Genomic DNA, 17,825 nt, shown 5'->3' with positions numbered 1-17,825 from the left:
CCAAATTCGAAGAGGCCCAAAAAGTCCCAAAATTCCACACTCTGCAAGTCCCAAAATTCCAAAGTTCCAAATTCCTAAAATTCCACACTCTGCAAGTCCCAAAATTCCAAAGTTCCAAGTCCCCAAACTTCCAAATTCTCAAAGTTCCCAAAAGTCCCAAAATTTCACACTTTGCAAGGCCCAAAATTCCAAAGTTCCAAATTCCCAAAATTTCACTTTCTCCAAGTCCTCAAATTCCAAAGTTCCAAGTCCCCAAAATTCCAAATTCTCAAAGTTCCCAAAAGTCCCAAAATTTCACACTCTGCAAGTCCCAAAATTCCAAAGTTCCAAATTCCCAAAATTCCACTCCCTCCAAGTCCCCAAATTCCAAAGTTCCAAGTCCCCAAAATTCCAAATTCTCAAAGTTCCCAAAAGTCCCAAAATTTCACACTCTGCAAGGCCCAAAATTCCCAAGTTCCAAATTCCCAAAATTCTACACTCTGCAAGTTCCAAAATTCCAAAGTTCCAGAACCCCAAAATTCCAAATTTCCAAAGTCCCCAAAAGTCCCAAAATTCCACCCTCTGCAAGTCCCAAATTTCCAAAGTTCCAGAACCCCAAAATTCTAAATTTCCAAAGTCCCCAAAAGTCCCAAAATTCCACTTTCTTCAAGTCCCAAATTTCCAAAGTCCCCAAAAGTCCCAAAATTCCACTCTCTTCAAGTCCCAAAATTCCAAAGTTCCAGAACCCCAAAATTCCAAATTTCCAAAGTCCCCAAAAGTCCCAAAATTCCACTCTCTTCAAGTTCCAAAATTCCAAAGTTCCAAAGTCCCAAAATTCCACCCTCTACAAGTCCCAAATTTCCAAAGTCCCCAAAAGTCCCAAAATTCCACTCTCTTCAAGTCCCAAAATGCCAAAGTTCCCGAACCCCAAAATTCCAAATTTCCAAAGTCCCCAAAAGTCCCAAAATTCCACTCTCTTCAAGTTCCAAAATTCCAAAGTTCCAAAGTCCCAAAATTCCACCCTCTACAAGTTCCAAATTTCCAAAGTCCCCAAAAGTCCCAAAATTCCACACTCTCCAAGTCCCAAAAGTCCCAAAATTCCACCCTCTGCAAGTCCCAAATTTCCAAAGTCCCCAAAAGTCCCAATATTCCACCCTCTGCAATTCCCAATTTTCCAAAGTCCCCAAAAGTCCCAAAACCCCAATATCAGTCCGAAAAAGTCCCAACAACCCAACACCAAACTTCCAAATCCTAAAAATTGCACAAAGAATGAAACCAAAAAAAGTTACAAATATAAACAATAATAAATAAAATAACAACGGATGTCAGGTACAGCATATAAAAACGATGCAGGCCAAAAAATAAAGACTTTATTCATCCACGTACATCGCGTACAGAATAAGGTTGATTAAATTCATTTCAACTATATATATTTATGTATATATATATATATGTATATAATTTGTATTTTCTGTTGACGTCGTTTATCCTTTTATCGTGTTTAATGCGTAAACTTCGAACTCTCTGATCTCTATATATCTATTTTTATCTACACATAATTTCTTCTCTTTTTTCTTCTCGTTCCTCTTCATCTCTAGTTCTTATGTATATTATATACTCTTCCTCTTCTATCTCTCTCTCACATTCACACTCTCTTTCTCTCTCTCTCGCGCTCTTTCTAGATATTACATATTCTCTTCGCAATCTAAAAATCGAGAATTCTTCGGATTTAATTTGCAGTGGCAGCAAATCATTTCGGTTTGTCGAAATAATCGATGTTTCATGAGTGACCCTTGCCTTATATCGGTGGTCGACGAAGAGAAGGAAATGCCAACAATTTTTGTTACAATTTAATAATCTAATATTTTATGAAATCTATGTCTAACAATTTTTCGTTTCTTGTCAATGAAATTACATCTTGTTGAAATTACATCTTATTGAAATTACGTATATTCGAATTATCATAAATTATTAACCCGTCGCAGAGATGCGCAACCTACGCTACAAGCTTTCAAAAAACCTACAAAATTTCTAACTTCTCTATTATCTCGTTACATCAAACCTTAATAAAAATACGAATAAGGCAAGGGATCAGTTTATTGGTCGACTGTCTGCGATGAGCTCTGTTTAAAGCATTCAAAATTTGAAACATTGTAAGTGTTTTTAATACATTCGTAAGACGTGATTACGTAGATGGTCGTATGCACGACCGTACTATCAGGAGTCCTTAATAGTTTCAAATCAATTTAGTCCCACTCTGCGAATCGATACTGAAGCGCAATCCTGAAGTAAATAACCTTGCGTAAAGATTGTGTAAATACTTGAAGATTACCTCGAAGGTTTGAAATCAGGTGGAGACGTGTACGATAAATTGTCCGCACGCACGATCTGCGTTATCCTTTCACGGATCGATCATACAGATTTAATAGCGAAAGAGTAAATCATCGTAGTACACTTAAGTTTTAGTATATTGATCCAGGCAGATATGATTGAAACCTGTGACCTCTTTAAAAATGACCACCATTTTGAAACCAATCAGAAATGCAACCATGAAGCACAAATAATAATGACAGTATATATTAAAGTTTACAAAATTTCAGAAAGCTCAAAGTATAACAAAGAAAAAGAACGCAATAACAATTTAAATACTCACAACTGCATTATAATAAAATATAAAGCAACTAATGATTAATATATTAATGACTTTGTTCACAAAATAAATATTAAGTAACAAAATTAACAGTAAAGTAAATTTCGCAGTAACATCATAGTTTAATAAATTATACCAACTAAAGTTTATGAAATTAGGTTGTATAAAAGCCTCGATTGTGGTCCATGCGTGCGAACGTAGAACACGTGTAGATTTCTTCCAAAGAATGTTAAAACAGGTCTTTGACCTCGCATATTATGGCAATAGCCAAAAATCTCCAGGTTCAATTAAAAATGTTCAAAGAAAGGATACTTATGGCCACGTAAGTGAATTTCGTACAAATTACTATCAGAAATATTTTGTGCGTAATGCGAAGAATCCGAGATGGATATGTTTAGTGTATCGAAGACAGAAACGTCTGACGGTCGAAGTACAGTCCTTTAAGCACTAATTTTTTATGTTAAAAAAACAGTTAATTATTTATATAAAATTTTGAAAGAAACATATTCAAGATTACCTCCCTAAGTGGCAAGATAGTGAACATAACATATGACAGACTATGATATGATTGGCCAGGAAGAATTTGAGTCTTCAATATTTTTAATAATGTTCTTAAGACAACGATATGTACTTGCAATTTTCTAGAGGATATCAATTTAATTTGTTCAAGAGAGGAACATATAGTTACTAAAAATTCTTGCACAAAGGTTAGGAAGACTTTGTATAATTTGGCAGAGAAACTTGTAAATGATACTTTCATTAATTATACATAGTTATAGATGAAAGTATATTGGTCGAATATTATGTAGAGTTTATCAATAATCAGTTGTTCAAAAATTAACAAGAAACAATATATTCATCTCCAATAATTTCATAAATCTGTAAAAGTCCTTGTAAAATCTTGTGTCACTTAGAGAGGTAAACCTTGCACACAACGTCCTCTGTAAAAGCCAATACTTGTGTATACATACACACACATATATATAGTTGAACATCTAATAGTCTACGACAGATATATTATCCAAAAGAATTCGTATTCTTCGCGAAGCTTTCTCTGAGAGATCAAGAAAGAAACGTTGGCACGCGTGGACCATCAGTGTTCCCGTCTGATCGTTTCCGTTTACTAAAGCAGCCTCTCAACTCGACACGCGCTAAAAACTCGGCTACGAATTCATCGTTTGATACGGACGGGCTCGTCGAGTTGCGAGGACTATACCGAATGATTTTTTATTGTTCCCAGCAGAGACTCTTTGGCATTAACTGTGTTTTACTCTGATAATACTTTTCTTGTTTGTTTTGTTGGCGGTCTAAACCCCTCTCTTCATTCGACATTTCTTTTCTGAATCGAAGAAAGTTTTGTAGAGAACAAAATAGAGATCTTTGATGTCTACAATCTTCAGCTACTGTAGTTTAATTAAGTAGCTTGATAAGATGTTCTTGAAAGAAGTTTACAATGTTGAGAATTGTACGTAAAGTAAGACTAACACGTTGACTGCCATGAAGATCATTATGGTTAGGTTTTGTCTGCACCCTAAGTTTCATATAATTTATGTTCTGGTTGCTGATTAGTTTTAGAGACTTGTTTTAGATTAACGCTGTTTAAAGGCACCAGCCATTTCATATCAAGAGTGCTAATTTTATTTCAATTAGTGTTAAACGTTTGTTCAACATTCAACCTTGAAGGTATCACTTATGTTGAGTATAATATGCAAGTTTTAATATAGATTAAATTAGAGCGAGGAAGATTGAATAATATATGAATGTAGTGTATTAAATATGAGAAACTTGTATTATTTCTAAATAGAAGTACAATCCTTAAAGCAAAGCAGTAAAAGGAGAAAAGTTGGATAGTATTAGTAACGTACTAATACTAATTACTGTATCACTATATCATTACTATACTACTGATACAAGTACTATACAATTACTTACTGTACTAGTAGTATAATTACCATTAGTAAAGTACAGTAACAACACCATATTCAAGTACCGATTGCCAACAACATATGATAGTAGAAAGTTTAAATAATCTTTGTTTTGCTACACATTTTATGGCAATCAACGTGTTGACATTTGCAAAACAATCACACCTCTCCTGTGTCCATCACTAATAATAAATATCTAATTATAATAAAACGCGCATCCATTAACATTAATAATAACCTATCAATTTCCAGGCAACGTGTTACCACACAAAACTGTGAACAGTACAATCGTTGAAAAATTCGAACGTAATTAAAAATGGTCGAAGAACACGAAGCTTGATGGTACAAGTAAGCGAACGATCACGGAAACACGACATGGCGATTGCGTTCGAATTTTCACATCCTGTAAAAATGAGATCCTTAAATAATAAAGACTAGTCGCGTAAACGTATCTCTCTCTCTCTATTTTTATCTCTTTCTCTCGTTCTCTCTCGATATGAACGTTCCTCGGAATCATGGAGTTCGCAGTGGTTACATCGCGGTCGAACGTTCTTCGTGAGCCTTCTTGACGATCGCCAGTTTCGAGTGAGGATCAGCTGCCGGAAGTCCGGTGTAAGGTGGCTCTCTGGTGCCATGCAACATCAGAGTCCACTCCCTGATCCATCCTTTCTGCGGAGTCTGAGTGTTGAAGCTCACCTGCACATTTTGGCAAAATTAATTCTAAACTTAATTAACAATTTTCTATATATTAATACATTAACGTTCAATACAATTTATAATTCTTTTAGCAGTTGTGTTAGAACTAATTACTACATGTAACATTCAATACAATATGATTCTTTTAGCAGTTGTATCAAAATTAATTATTACATGTAACATTTGTTCAATACAATTTATGATTCTTTTAGCAGTTGTAACAAAATTAATTATTACATGTAACATTTCTTCAATACAATTTATGATTCTTTTAGCAGACATGTTAAAATTAATTACTACATGTAACATTCAATACAATATGGTTCTTTAAGCAGTTGTGTCAAAACTAATTACTACATGTAACATTCAATACAATATGATTCTTTCAGCAGTTGTGTCAAAACTAATTACTACATGTAACATTTAACACAATATGATTCTTTCAGCAATTGTGTCAAAATTAATTATTACATGTAACATTTGTTCAATACAATTTATGATTCTTTTAGCAGTTGTATCAAAACTAATTATTACATGTAACATTTGTCCAATACAATTTATGATTCTTTCAGCAGTTGTGTCAAAATTAATTATTACATGTAACATTTGTTCAATACAATTTATGATTTTTTTAGCAGTTGTATCAAAACTAATTATTACATGTAGCATTTATTCAATACAATTTATGATTCCTTCAGCAGTTGTATTTAAACTAATTATTACAAGTAACATTTGTCCAATACAATTTATGATTCTTTCAGCAGTTGTGTCAGAACTAATTATTACATGTAACATTCAATACAATATGATTCTTTCAGCAGTTGTGTCAAAACTAATTATTACATGTAACATTTCTTCAATACAATTTATGATTCTTTTAGCAGTTGTGTCAAAACTAATTACTACATGTAACATTTGTTCAATACAATTTATGATTCTTTAAACAGTTGTGTCAAAACTAATTATTACATGTAACATTTGTTCAATACAATTTATGATTCTTATAGCAGTTGTATCAAAACTAATTACTACATGTAACATTCAATACTATATGATTCTTTTAGCAGTTGTATCAAAACTAATTACTACATGTAGCATTTGTTCAATGCATTTTATGATTCTTTTAGCAGTTGTATCAAAAGTAATTATTACATGTAACATTTGTCCAATACAATTTATGATTCTTTAAGCAGCTGTGTCAAAACTAATTACTACATGTAACATTTGTTTAATACAATTTATGATTCTTTAAACAGTTGTGTCCAAACTAATTACTACAAACAAACTTAATATAAGTTTTGGATTTAAATTCATGAGTTACAATTGAACTTATAATAATTTACAATACAATAAGCTACAATTGAACTCCATGCTGCTGTACAAGTTTGTCCCGTTTGTAATATGTCAGATGTAAATCCAGACTAACGAAACAATCGTACCTCCAGCAGCCAAGTTCCCTGGGGATATTCTCCCCAGGTGTGAGTCGTCATAAAGGGCCATTTCGTGAAGCCATCTCTGTGATCGTCGTCCTTTATTCTCCGGCTGAGTATCATCGACCTAAAATGATACCTTCATCAAAACAATATCCACATCGATTAAATGATTGCTGACCTAAAGCGTCGTTTAAATTTTAATCGACTCAGATGCAATTCGAACACGCGGAGGCGTGCAGGTACTTACCTGGTGCCCATGGGAGAAGTTAAGAACAGCTCCAGATCCCCCCGTCGTGAAGCATTGACGGAAATAACGGCCTGCACGTGTTCCAGATAGTTGACGGCGTACTCGGTGCCAGCGCAGGCATCAGTCTTTATTTTCAACAGGATCGATCGGTCGCTCGTCACTTCCCTAAAAAGGAAATTGATACACGTGGATTCGCTATCGACCTAAAAGGACCCAGTTCCTCGGGGATCTCGGTAATTTTTCTGTGTCAGGGAGAAACGAGGCGAGCGTGTAACCGGAGGAAAAGTGCGACAGGAGGGCAGCGGAGATCGATACTCTGGTCATCCACGAATAATAATCTGCTGGCCATGTATCATCGGGGGTTCTCGAAAGGTGACCGGGGATTAAAGTTTCGAGACGATGCATTACGACTTATACTTTTGAACTTCTGAAAGAGCGATAAGGCAGCGGAAGTTGCGCGGAAAGTTTGGACAAAGACCAAAGGATAATCTCGGGTCATGATTTATATCTCTTCGTGGTTTACTGAAAAGCAACAGTGAATCATTGTTTGCAATTGTAGCAGAGGGAACGAAAGCTTTGAGAATTATAATATACTCATGTATCAATGTTTATGCGCTTAAAGTTATAGAAGTGAAGGAAGATAGAAATTTAAGATAGAAAGAGAACGTTTCGAGGATCTTAAAGTGTTACAGAGTCTCTGAACTGTTAACATCAATCATTTGTGTATTAAGACTTTACACAGTAACTCACTGAGTTTCAAATACGGAACCAGCTTCACAGTGATACCGTGGCGGTACAGTTTTCCATTTCTTCGCCAAGGCCACCATCGCGCCAGCATCCAGCACGCCGTAACCAAACAAATGGTTGAATTCCAGACCCACTCCATTCATCGTCCAATGGAATCTTCCCTTCGCGTCGAACAAGGAATTTCTCTTCGACGTTAACACCGTGAGGTGTTGGATATCTCGCCAGGTCAACTGCGGACTGAAATAAAAATCTCTTTGTAAGATTTCGACAAACTTCTTACTCTTCAATTACAGCATTAGCTCTATATATTATTTTACAATTTATAGTTGAAGATTGAATTAGTTGGTGAAGATTTAATGTTTAAAAGTTGGGTAGACGTGTTGGGTGCACATGCATCTCGACCTTGAGATATTATCGTGGAATAAATGGCGTTATAATTTACGCTTCGATGCTTCTAAATTACAATTTGTCGAATGTAATGTACTGGAGAACGGGGCAGGAGTTAAATCAATTTCTCTCATGCTGCCCCTGGTGTACATGCATCATATCTCTGGACTTAATGAACAATCTATGTTAACATATTTTACATGACTAAAATGTCCCTGGAGATTGTATTAAAAAAATTAATTAAGAAGCTAATATGTTGAATGTACATATGTTGTATAAATATGTCAAAGATGTTAAATATGTTAAAAATATTAAATATATTAAAAATGTTAAAAATGTTAAAAATGTTAAAAATGTTAAAAATATTAAAAATGTTAAAAATATTAAAAATATTAACTATGTTAAAAATATTAAATATGTTAAAAAAATTAAATATGTCAAAGATGCTAAATATGTTAAATATATTAAAAATATTAAATATGTTAAAAATGTTAAAAATGTTAAATATGTTAAAAATATTAAATATATTAAAAATATTAAATATGTCAAAGATGTTAAATATGTTTAAAAAATTAAATATGTCAAAGATGCTAAATATGTTAAAAATATTAAATATGTCAAAGATGCTAAATATATTAAAAATATTAAATATATTAAAAGAGCTAAATATGTTAAAAATATTAAGTATGTTAAAAAAGTCAAAAATGTTAAAAATATTAAATGTGTTACAGAAGTAAAAAATATTAAAGGTGTCAAATTTATTAATGAAATTAAACATATTAAAAATGTAAAAGAATGTAGATAATAAAAAATTAAAAAGTTGTGTAAAAAAGCACCTATTAAACACCTCGTATACATCGTAATTAATTTGCAAAATTTATTACGGTCCAAAAATAATCGCAATATTTATCCGTACGAAGGTACGTTAAAACTACGTGTCCTCCTAATTTCATCATCGCGTTATCGAATATTTACGCGAGACCAGTTCATTTGTTGTAGCAATTAATAATAAATGTATCAAGAGATACAATATGCCTCGTTTAATCGTTCGTGCAGCAATATTGGAATACAGAAATGTTTGCACACCGATCAACGGACTTAATTAACGTGATTTTTGTTTCAGCTTTTCTGTGCACATGACAGACCACGAGGGAAACGGGTCAACAATGCCTTTGACGTTGAAAATACACAAACCATATTGGAAAATCGCAATTTAAATATGTTTTCCCGGTGGACCCAGTGGAAAATTTCATTTTGGTTCTCTAACTTTTAAAGTGAAAGTTCAAACTGAGCGGCAAAAGGGAGAAAAGCGCAGTGGGATGAAAAAAAAGTTGAGAGAAATGGAAGATAAAGGGAATTGCAGCTCGGAGAGAAAGGTTAGTAATTCGATATTTATCGAGAACCATGAACTGCTGTATGAAAGTTTCAACGCCTTTGTTCTCAAAGTTACTTGGTTAAATTGCAGTCGATGCACTTAGTGTAAATAACTGAGGACTTTCGTTCACTCTTCAAATTTTCAACGCAATTATTTGTTTCAGCTTCTGTGGATTCTGGGGGGGAATAGGTGTGACGTGGATGTGGATGTGCATGTAGATGTAAATATAAATGTACATGTGGATGCAGATGTAAATATACATGTGCATGTACATGTGGATGTGGATGTAGATATAAATGTACATGTACATGTGGATGTGAATGTAGATGAACATCAGTACATATAGACATGACTTCAGATACATTTTAATGCATGTGGATGTGTATGAGTATGTGGATGAACTTCAATACATGCAGATGTGAATGTACATAAATTTCAGTGCATGTAAATGACTTCAATATATGTAGATATGAATCCAGATGAATTTTAGTGCATGTGGATGTGGATGAACATATCAGTACATATAGATGTGACTTCAGATAAATCTTAGTACATGTGGATGTGTATGAGGATGTGGATGAGCTTCAATACATGCAGATGTGAATGTAGATCAATTTCAGTGCATGTGGATGACTTCAATATATGTAGATATGAATCCAAATCAATTTTAGTGCATCTGGATGTGGATGAACATCAGTACATATAGATGTGACTTCAAGTAAATTTTAGTGCATGTAGATGTGGATGTGGATGAACTTCAATGCATGTAGATGTGAACGCAGGTAAATGTGGATGTGGATGAACGTAGGTGAACGTGGATGTTGATGTGGATGAACTTCAATGCATGTAGATGTGAACGCAGGTAAATGTGGATGTGGATGAACTTCAATGCATGTAGATGTGAGCGCAGGTAAATGTGGATGTGGATGAACTTCAATACATGTAGATGTGAACGCAGATAAATGTGAATGTGGAAGACCATAGGTGGACATAAATATGAATGTGGCTGAACTTCAATACCTATAGATATGAATACAAATAAATTTTAGTACAAGTATGTAAATAAACTTCAGTACATATAAACATAACTTCAAATAAATTTCAATGCATATACATATATATGAATACAGGTTTAACTACATATGTATGAACAGTAACACACAAAATCAAAAATTTCACAACTCACATCATTAAAATTTGATATGTTAGTGCAGTTATTTGTTAAGATACTCACTTAGCTTCAAGAGCAAGAGCAAAGACCCCAGCAGCTTCCGGTGCAGCAGCGGATGTCCCACTATGAGTCGTGGTACATTCACCGTAAAGATCAGTAGTAGCCTACGAAAAGAGAAAAGGACACCGTGAACGCCTAATTGCGAGCGAGCACGTTTCTCCCCTGAAATTAGAATTTACTCTGACGCGTTACCCAGCACGGCTCATTACGAGGATCTACGTCATTTGCATTTTAACGGGACGTTTTAATTGAGCTCCATTTTTGCGACAATCTTTCTGCATACTCTCACAATTTCAAATCCCTGACTCATCTTTCTTTTTTACCTAACATAACCCTCTGACTTTACATTTTTCCTTATACTGTTTTTTTGGGGCTCTTTATACTTCAAACGTAGTCAGGTTAGGTTAGGTTAGGTTAGGTTGACACTTTACATTTTTTTTTATATTAATATTGCTGTTTTTTGAGTTCTGGATACTTCAGACGGAGTCAGGTTAAGTTAGGGTAGGTTAGGTTGAATCTTTACATTTTTTCTTGTATTAATATTGCTGTTTTTTTGAGCTCTGGATACTTCAAACGGAGTCAGGTTAGGTTAGGTTAGGTTAGGTTGATTCTTTACATTTTTTCTTGTATTAATATTGCTCTTTTTTTTAGCTCTGGATACTTCAGACGGAGTCAGGTTAGGTTAGGTTAGTTTAGGTTGACTCTTTACATTTTTTCTTGTATTAATATTGCTCTTTTTTTGAGCTCTTGATACTTCAAACATAGTTAAGTTAGGTTAGGTTAGTTTAGGTTGACTCTTTACATTTTTTCTTGTATTAATATTCCTGTTTTTTTAAGCTCTAGATACTTCAGGCGGAGTCAGGTTAAGTTAGGTTAGGTTAGGTTGACTCTTTACATTTTTTCTTGTATTAATATTGCTGTTTTTATTGAGCTCTTGGTACTTCAAACGGGGCTACAATTGACCCAGGTTTATCGGTAAAAGATTAATTAAAGTTATGCTTCCCTTAAACGTTACCTGTCCAAAGGTTCAACTATAAAATAACTGATAGTCCCCGCTAAAATCTCGTACGCTCACGATTGAATGCAACGACTCCCAAAGGCGATTAAACTCTGCGAACGCTATAATTTCCTGAAGAGGGCATCCACGCGTGCCCCGCGAATATCGACAAAGTTTTCGCATTAAAAGTTTGCGTTCGATTGCTCGAGATGGTGATAAAATCGAGATAAACACCGGTGCAATCGGGCTTTCAGACACCTTCGGAACTTCGGAAGATTGCTTCGAAATAATACTTGAAAAGTGATAAAGTAGAATGAAACCTTCGCCCCCGTAAATATCGTTTAACCCAAACGTAAAATGTTTTTACAATCTGATTCGACAATTTCATCCCCGTTGAAGTTCGCTGAAATATCGAGCGGGATATTAAATTTTTGAACGATCACAGATAAATCTTTTCTTCTACAGTCGTAAATAAGTTTTATTTAGAAGTTGATCCATGTAATCTACGCCGCGAACACTGGTACCTTCCTCTTTATTTTCCCCGTCGTTCGAGCGTGAAATTTTCGTGGAACAAAGAGAACACTGGAAATCCAGGCGGACCGTGTTCGTCCATAAAATCCCGGCTATCGAGCGCAAAAACACCCATGAAAACGAGGGTGGGAGGTGAAATCCATTCAGAATCATGTTTTCCACGGATAGAAGGATTTTAAACGATGAGGATAACGCAGTTAACGAATAGTTTAATAAAAGCTTGTATTGAATAGGACTCTCGCTTGTTCCTTTTTTATCGTATTCACGCTACCGTTCAATAACTACAGACTTCTCTTTCAATATGGTTTGCGCAATAAATGTCCACAACATAATCCCCTGTTAAAATTAAACTGGCCTTTAAAAACGTAAGGCTCTTACGGGAATTTCGTGGCGGTTTTATCCGAATCGTTCCATGGATTCCAGCTTCGTGTTTACAGGGTTAATATATTTTTCCCCTCCGTGTCTCGAATACTTGAGACTTTTGGAGTTCTGTATAATTGCCCCAAGTTTCGAGCAAATTTCCGAAGTTACCGTCGTGTGAAATATAAATTAACGCGCTGCAAATTAATATCAAGTTTACTTTTTACCACCTTGAATTTATCTGAAGTTGAAGCAGGTATAAAATATTTTGTAACGTTATAAGCAATTACAGAGTTAAATTAAATACCTCTTACCAAGATAAAAATCAAATTTAATTGAATTATAAAAATGTTATAATAAAAATGTTAGTCAAAAACCATGTCAGAGTTTAATTATCTAAAATCATTTTTTAAATAAAAATTTTATAAAAAGGGGTATATGAAAATGTTAGTCAAAAACCATGTCAGAGTTTAATTATCTAAAATCAATTTTTAAATAAAAATTTTATAAAAAGAAGTATATGAAAATGTTAGTTGAAGACCATGTTAGAGTTTAATTATGTATAATCATTTTTTAAATAAAAATTTTTTGAAATGAAGTATATGAAAATGTTAGTCAAAAACCATGTCAGAGTTTAATTATCTAAAATCAATTTTTAAATAAAAATTTTATAAAAAGAAGATTATGAAAATGTTAGTTGAAGACCATGTCAGAGTTTAATTATCTAAAATCATTTTTTAAATAAAAATTTTATAAAAAGAAGATTATGAAAATGTTAGTTGAAGACAATATAAGTGTTCAATTATGTACAATCATTTTTTAAATAAAAATTTTTTGAAATGAAGTATATGAAAATGTTAGTTGAAGACCATGTCAGAGTTCAATTATCTAAAATCAATTTTTAAATAAAAATTTTATAACAAGAAGATTATGAAAATGTTAGTTGAAGACAATATCAGTGTTCAATTATGTATAATCATTTTTTAAATAAAAATTTTTTGAAATGAAGTATATGAAAATGTTAGTTGAAGACCATGTCAGAGTTTAATTATCTAAAATCATTTTTTAAATAAAAATTTTATAAAAAGGAGATTATGAAAATGTTAGTTGAAGACAATATAAGTGTTCAATTATGTACAATCATTTTTTAAATAAAAATTTTTTGAAAAGAAGTATATGAAAATGTTAGTTGAAGACCATGTCAGAGTTCAATTATATAGAATAATTTTTTTAATAAAAATTTCTTAAAAAGGGACATATGAAAATGTTAGTCAAAAACCATGTCAGTGTTTAATTATGTAGAATCATTTTTTAAGTAAAAATTATGTAAAAAGGAGCTAATGAAAATGTTAATTAAAGACCATATCAATGTTCAATTATATAGAATAATTTTTTAAAAAGATGTAATAAGTATGGGACTTAAATAAAAGTCTGAATGAGAAACTGAATGAGAGAATGTAATGCAGAATATTATTTTGTACACCATACTAGAGTGATCGTAGACGGAGCACAAAATGGCGGTAGATCAAGGCATAAAATGGCTACTCACCACGCCTGTATTTGGATCCTTAGCGCCGTTGCTGAACGTGGAGGCTAAGGTGCTCGAACAACTCTCGTCGTAATGAGCATTTTGCCCGTCGTTGATTGCGCTATTAATGCTGACAGTCCACATGCTGGCTGCATAGCCATCGCAATTACAGTCATCCTCTTCTCCGCCGTCTCCGGATGCCCAAACGTAAATGTTTCCTAACCCTCTTCTTCCCTGTAAATACAAAGGTATGTTATTATAGAGACTAGTCCATGAAATCGTATAAAATCAGTGTTTATAAGGAAACAAGTAATAATTCTTCCTCTACAAAATTTAATATCGACATGAATTATTGTCCACATAAATTATTTTCCACTTCTTTCTCCACAAATATTTAATATTGACGCGAATGATTGTCCACTTCTTTCTCCACAAAATTTAATATCGACATAAATGATTGTCCAGATTGACATAAATTATTTTCCACTTCCTTTTCCATAAATATTTAATATTGACACAAATGATTGTCCACTTCTTTCTCCACAAAATTTAATATCAACACAAATTATTCTCCACATCGACATTATTTTCCATCGACACAAATTATTTTCCACATCGCCACGAATTAATATCCCAAAAATATAAAATCATCCACCTTGCATATAAAATATTTTACCTCGCTCCACATATTAAAAATAAACAATTATCCGAAGAATATTAAGAAAATTCACGGTCGACAAAATAGCCTGACAACTTCGGCAATTTTCAGCGAAGGCAACCCCATCCCCAAAGAATTTCCAATTGCCCACTGATGCGCCACATAACGACCTGTCATAACTCGTGTACGTAACGATGTGTTGTTAAGGGAGATTCCGATACGGTAGACAGCATTCCTCGAACGTTGCAGATTCTAATGATTATCGGCTGTCCTTCCATGTTCGGAAGATCGTTACGACGTGCTGAACATGCAAACCTCTCTCTAATCTTCTAATCTTTATGGGTAAATTAATTTTGAGTTAACAAACAAATATTCATGCTATCCTCTCTTGTCGTCTTCTAATCTTTATGGGTAAATTAATTCTGAGTTAACAAACAAATATTCATGCTATCCTCTCTTGTCTGTTCTTGATGGTTCATGCATTACATACAGAATGTCTCATAAGTAATGTAGGTCCCTGAAATGAAGTTGTGAGACAGCCTGCATTATGTTCTTTTTATGAGGGGCTGAAAATCACAATGGTGTCAAGTTTATAGTAATAGTTATATAAACGCAGAATTTTGTATGAAGGTATGAAATGATAGATGTAAATTACATCACATACAAGGTGTCTCACAAATAATGTCCCTGAAAGGAGTTGTGAAACAGCCTGTATTATGTTTTTTTTATGGGAGGAGCTGAAAATCATCATGATGCAAGTCAAGTTTATAGTAACAGTTATATAAACGTAGAATTTTGTATGAAGGTATGAAATGATAGATGTAAATTACATCACATACAAGGTGTTTCACAAATAATGTCCCTGAAAGGAGTTGTGAGACAGCCTGTATTATGTTCTTTTTATGGGAGGGGATGAAAATCATCATGGTACAAGTCAAGTTTATAGTAACAGTTATATAAACGTAGAATTATGTATGAAGATGTGAAATGATAGATGTAAATTACATCACATACAGGGTGTCTCACAAATAATGTCCCTGAAAGGAGTTGTGAGACAGCCTGTATTATGTTCTTTTTATGGGAGGGGATGAAAATCATCATGGTACAAGTCAAGTTTATAGTAACAGTTATATAAACGTAGAATTATGTATGAAGATGTGAAATGATAGATGTAAATTACATCACATACAGGGTGTCTCACAAATAATGTCCCTGAAAGGAGTTGTGAAACAGCCTGTATTATGTTTTTTTTATGGGAGGGGATGAAAATCATAATGGTGCAAGTCAAGTTTATAGTAACAGTTATATAAACGTAGAATTATGTATGGAGATATAAAATGATAGATGTAAAACCTTGTGGATGAAGAATATTAACTTGTACATAGATATGATCCACACATGCTTGTTCATTAAGACGTTTTATTGGTTTTGTTATTGGTTTATGGAGTTGTGGAAGGTTTGGCTATTTTGTTTGGAATATTATTTGATCTCACCCTTCCATTTCGCTGTCTATTACAATTTTTGATACTTTGGATTTTATCAGTTCTATATTAGAGACGTTTTATTGGTTTGGGGAATTATGGGAGGTATTTTAGCAACACTGTCATCACTCTTCTAAGCCTACTTCTGTTAATTACCATTTTTGGTACTTTGGGATTTTTATGATATTTGAGATATTTTATTGGTTTATGGAAGGTTTGGGTATTTTAGTTTTGTTTGCAACAATATTCAATCTTCTCACCCTTCCATTTCTATTTCGCTGTTAATTATAATTTTTGTGTACTTTGGATCTTTTATCGTTCTTATGATCTCTGAGACATTTTCTTATTCTTTTATTATATAGACTATTAATTATACAGTATTATGGAAATGAGAGACAGTTTGGTTATTGTATCTTCGTTCGGAGGACTCGATAATTCCCTGCGCTGCGGGCTCATGCACTTCTGATAATTTAATCGCGCCACTTTTGTTGTGCTTGTCATTTGTATCTGACAAAGAACTTCATGTTTCCATAATTAATTTATTTAATCAAGTAATTTCATTCGTATATGATTTTCGACATCAAAGATTTTCAAAAACTTCCTCGATTAACAATGCCTATCGATAATTTGATTAACGTTCGTGTAAAATTTGCAATTTCCTCGATAACACTTGATTAATTTATATCCAAGGTAAAATAACATATTTACAAATTTGAAATTTGTCGACGTTCATAAATTTAACTATTCGTTATCGTACGTTGCGCGATGGGGGAAATATTTTTCCTACGGAAAGCAGCGATGCATACTAGTACAAAATGAAATTTATGGAGCACATAACACGTGCCACAGGTCGCAGGATGAAAAGTGCATTAAACGCGTTCGAGCAGTAATTCGATTTTGTCCGTAGTAAAAAAGCGAACGCGGAGTTTTCAAGATATTTACGAGCACGGCCGAGAAGCAACCAATAATTGCATCGAATCCAATCAGTGCTCCCTTCGTTTCGAATGAAAACGTCGATAATTCATCGTGGCAGATGGTCGCGGTCTGATAGACCTAATTATCGAGATAATTGGATCGATATACGAGTAAACGCTGTCTATACATGTATTTATTTATTTACCGTAATTGCTTTTTCTCGGGGACAACAAATTCGAGCGTAGGCGATTGTTCTTTCCGCGAATCGATAATTAAATTAATTAATTTCAATGAAATTCGAGTGGCTGGCGCATTCGATATTAAATCTGTTTCCACGACAAAGGACCTTTAACTTTAATATCTTCTCCGTTGTCATCAAAGGCTCGAAAGGCGGGATAAAGGCGATAAGGAAATAGATGCAACGTCAAACCTGGAGCTGCAAACTTTCATAAAAGTATACCGTGATAAAGATAGTCATTATACTGGAAGTTATTTCATTTTGCTGCACTCATATTTATTCAATTATATTAGTCCTTTAAATAAACAGACAATTATCAAGTTAGTATAATTTAATTTACATCGATATTTCATTTTCTCGTTGACGTCAAACTTGCTGTACCTTTTAGTTTAACACTAAAATTACCAAACACATTTTGTGAAAGTACATTCCTTGAAATCAGCATTG

The 17,825-nt window shown here is 33.5% G+C and overlaps 1 protein-coding gene across 3 annotated transcripts in view; it reads right to left on the bottom strand.

The window, feature by feature from the left end:
• Positions 1 to 1,333: 1,333 nt before the first annotated feature.
• Positions 1,334 to 17,825, bottom strand: part of amon (prohormone processing protease amontillado) — a 42,198-nt gene continuing 25,706 nt past the window's right edge. For all 3 annotated transcript variants that reach the window (XM_076535930.1, XM_076535931.1, XM_012289683.2), the window contains 6 exons: positions 14,108 to 14,320; positions 10,674 to 10,774; positions 7,681 to 7,914; positions 6,931 to 7,095; positions 6,690 to 6,807; positions 1,334 to 5,250 (listed from right to left, as the gene is read on the bottom strand). In XM_076535930.1, the coding sequence (XP_076392045.1) occupies positions 5,086 to 5,250; positions 6,690 to 6,807; positions 6,931 to 7,095; positions 7,681 to 7,914; positions 10,674 to 10,774; positions 14,108 to 14,320 (996 nt within the window). In that variant the 3' untranslated portion in view covers positions 1,334 to 5,085. The remainder of the gene's footprint in view (positions 5,251 to 6,689; positions 6,808 to 6,930; positions 7,096 to 7,680; positions 7,915 to 10,673; positions 10,775 to 14,107; positions 14,321 to 17,825) is intronic.

This window comes from Megachile rotundata, chromosome 10 (assembly GCF_050947335.1).
Source record: "Megachile rotundata isolate GNS110a chromosome 10, iyMegRotu1, whole genome shotgun sequence".
Lineage (NCBI taxonomy): Eukaryota > Metazoa > Arthropoda > Insecta > Hymenoptera > Megachilidae > Megachile > Megachile rotundata.
Note: the sequence above shows the minus strand (reverse complement) of the source record. Positions and strands in the feature narration are given on the sequence as shown.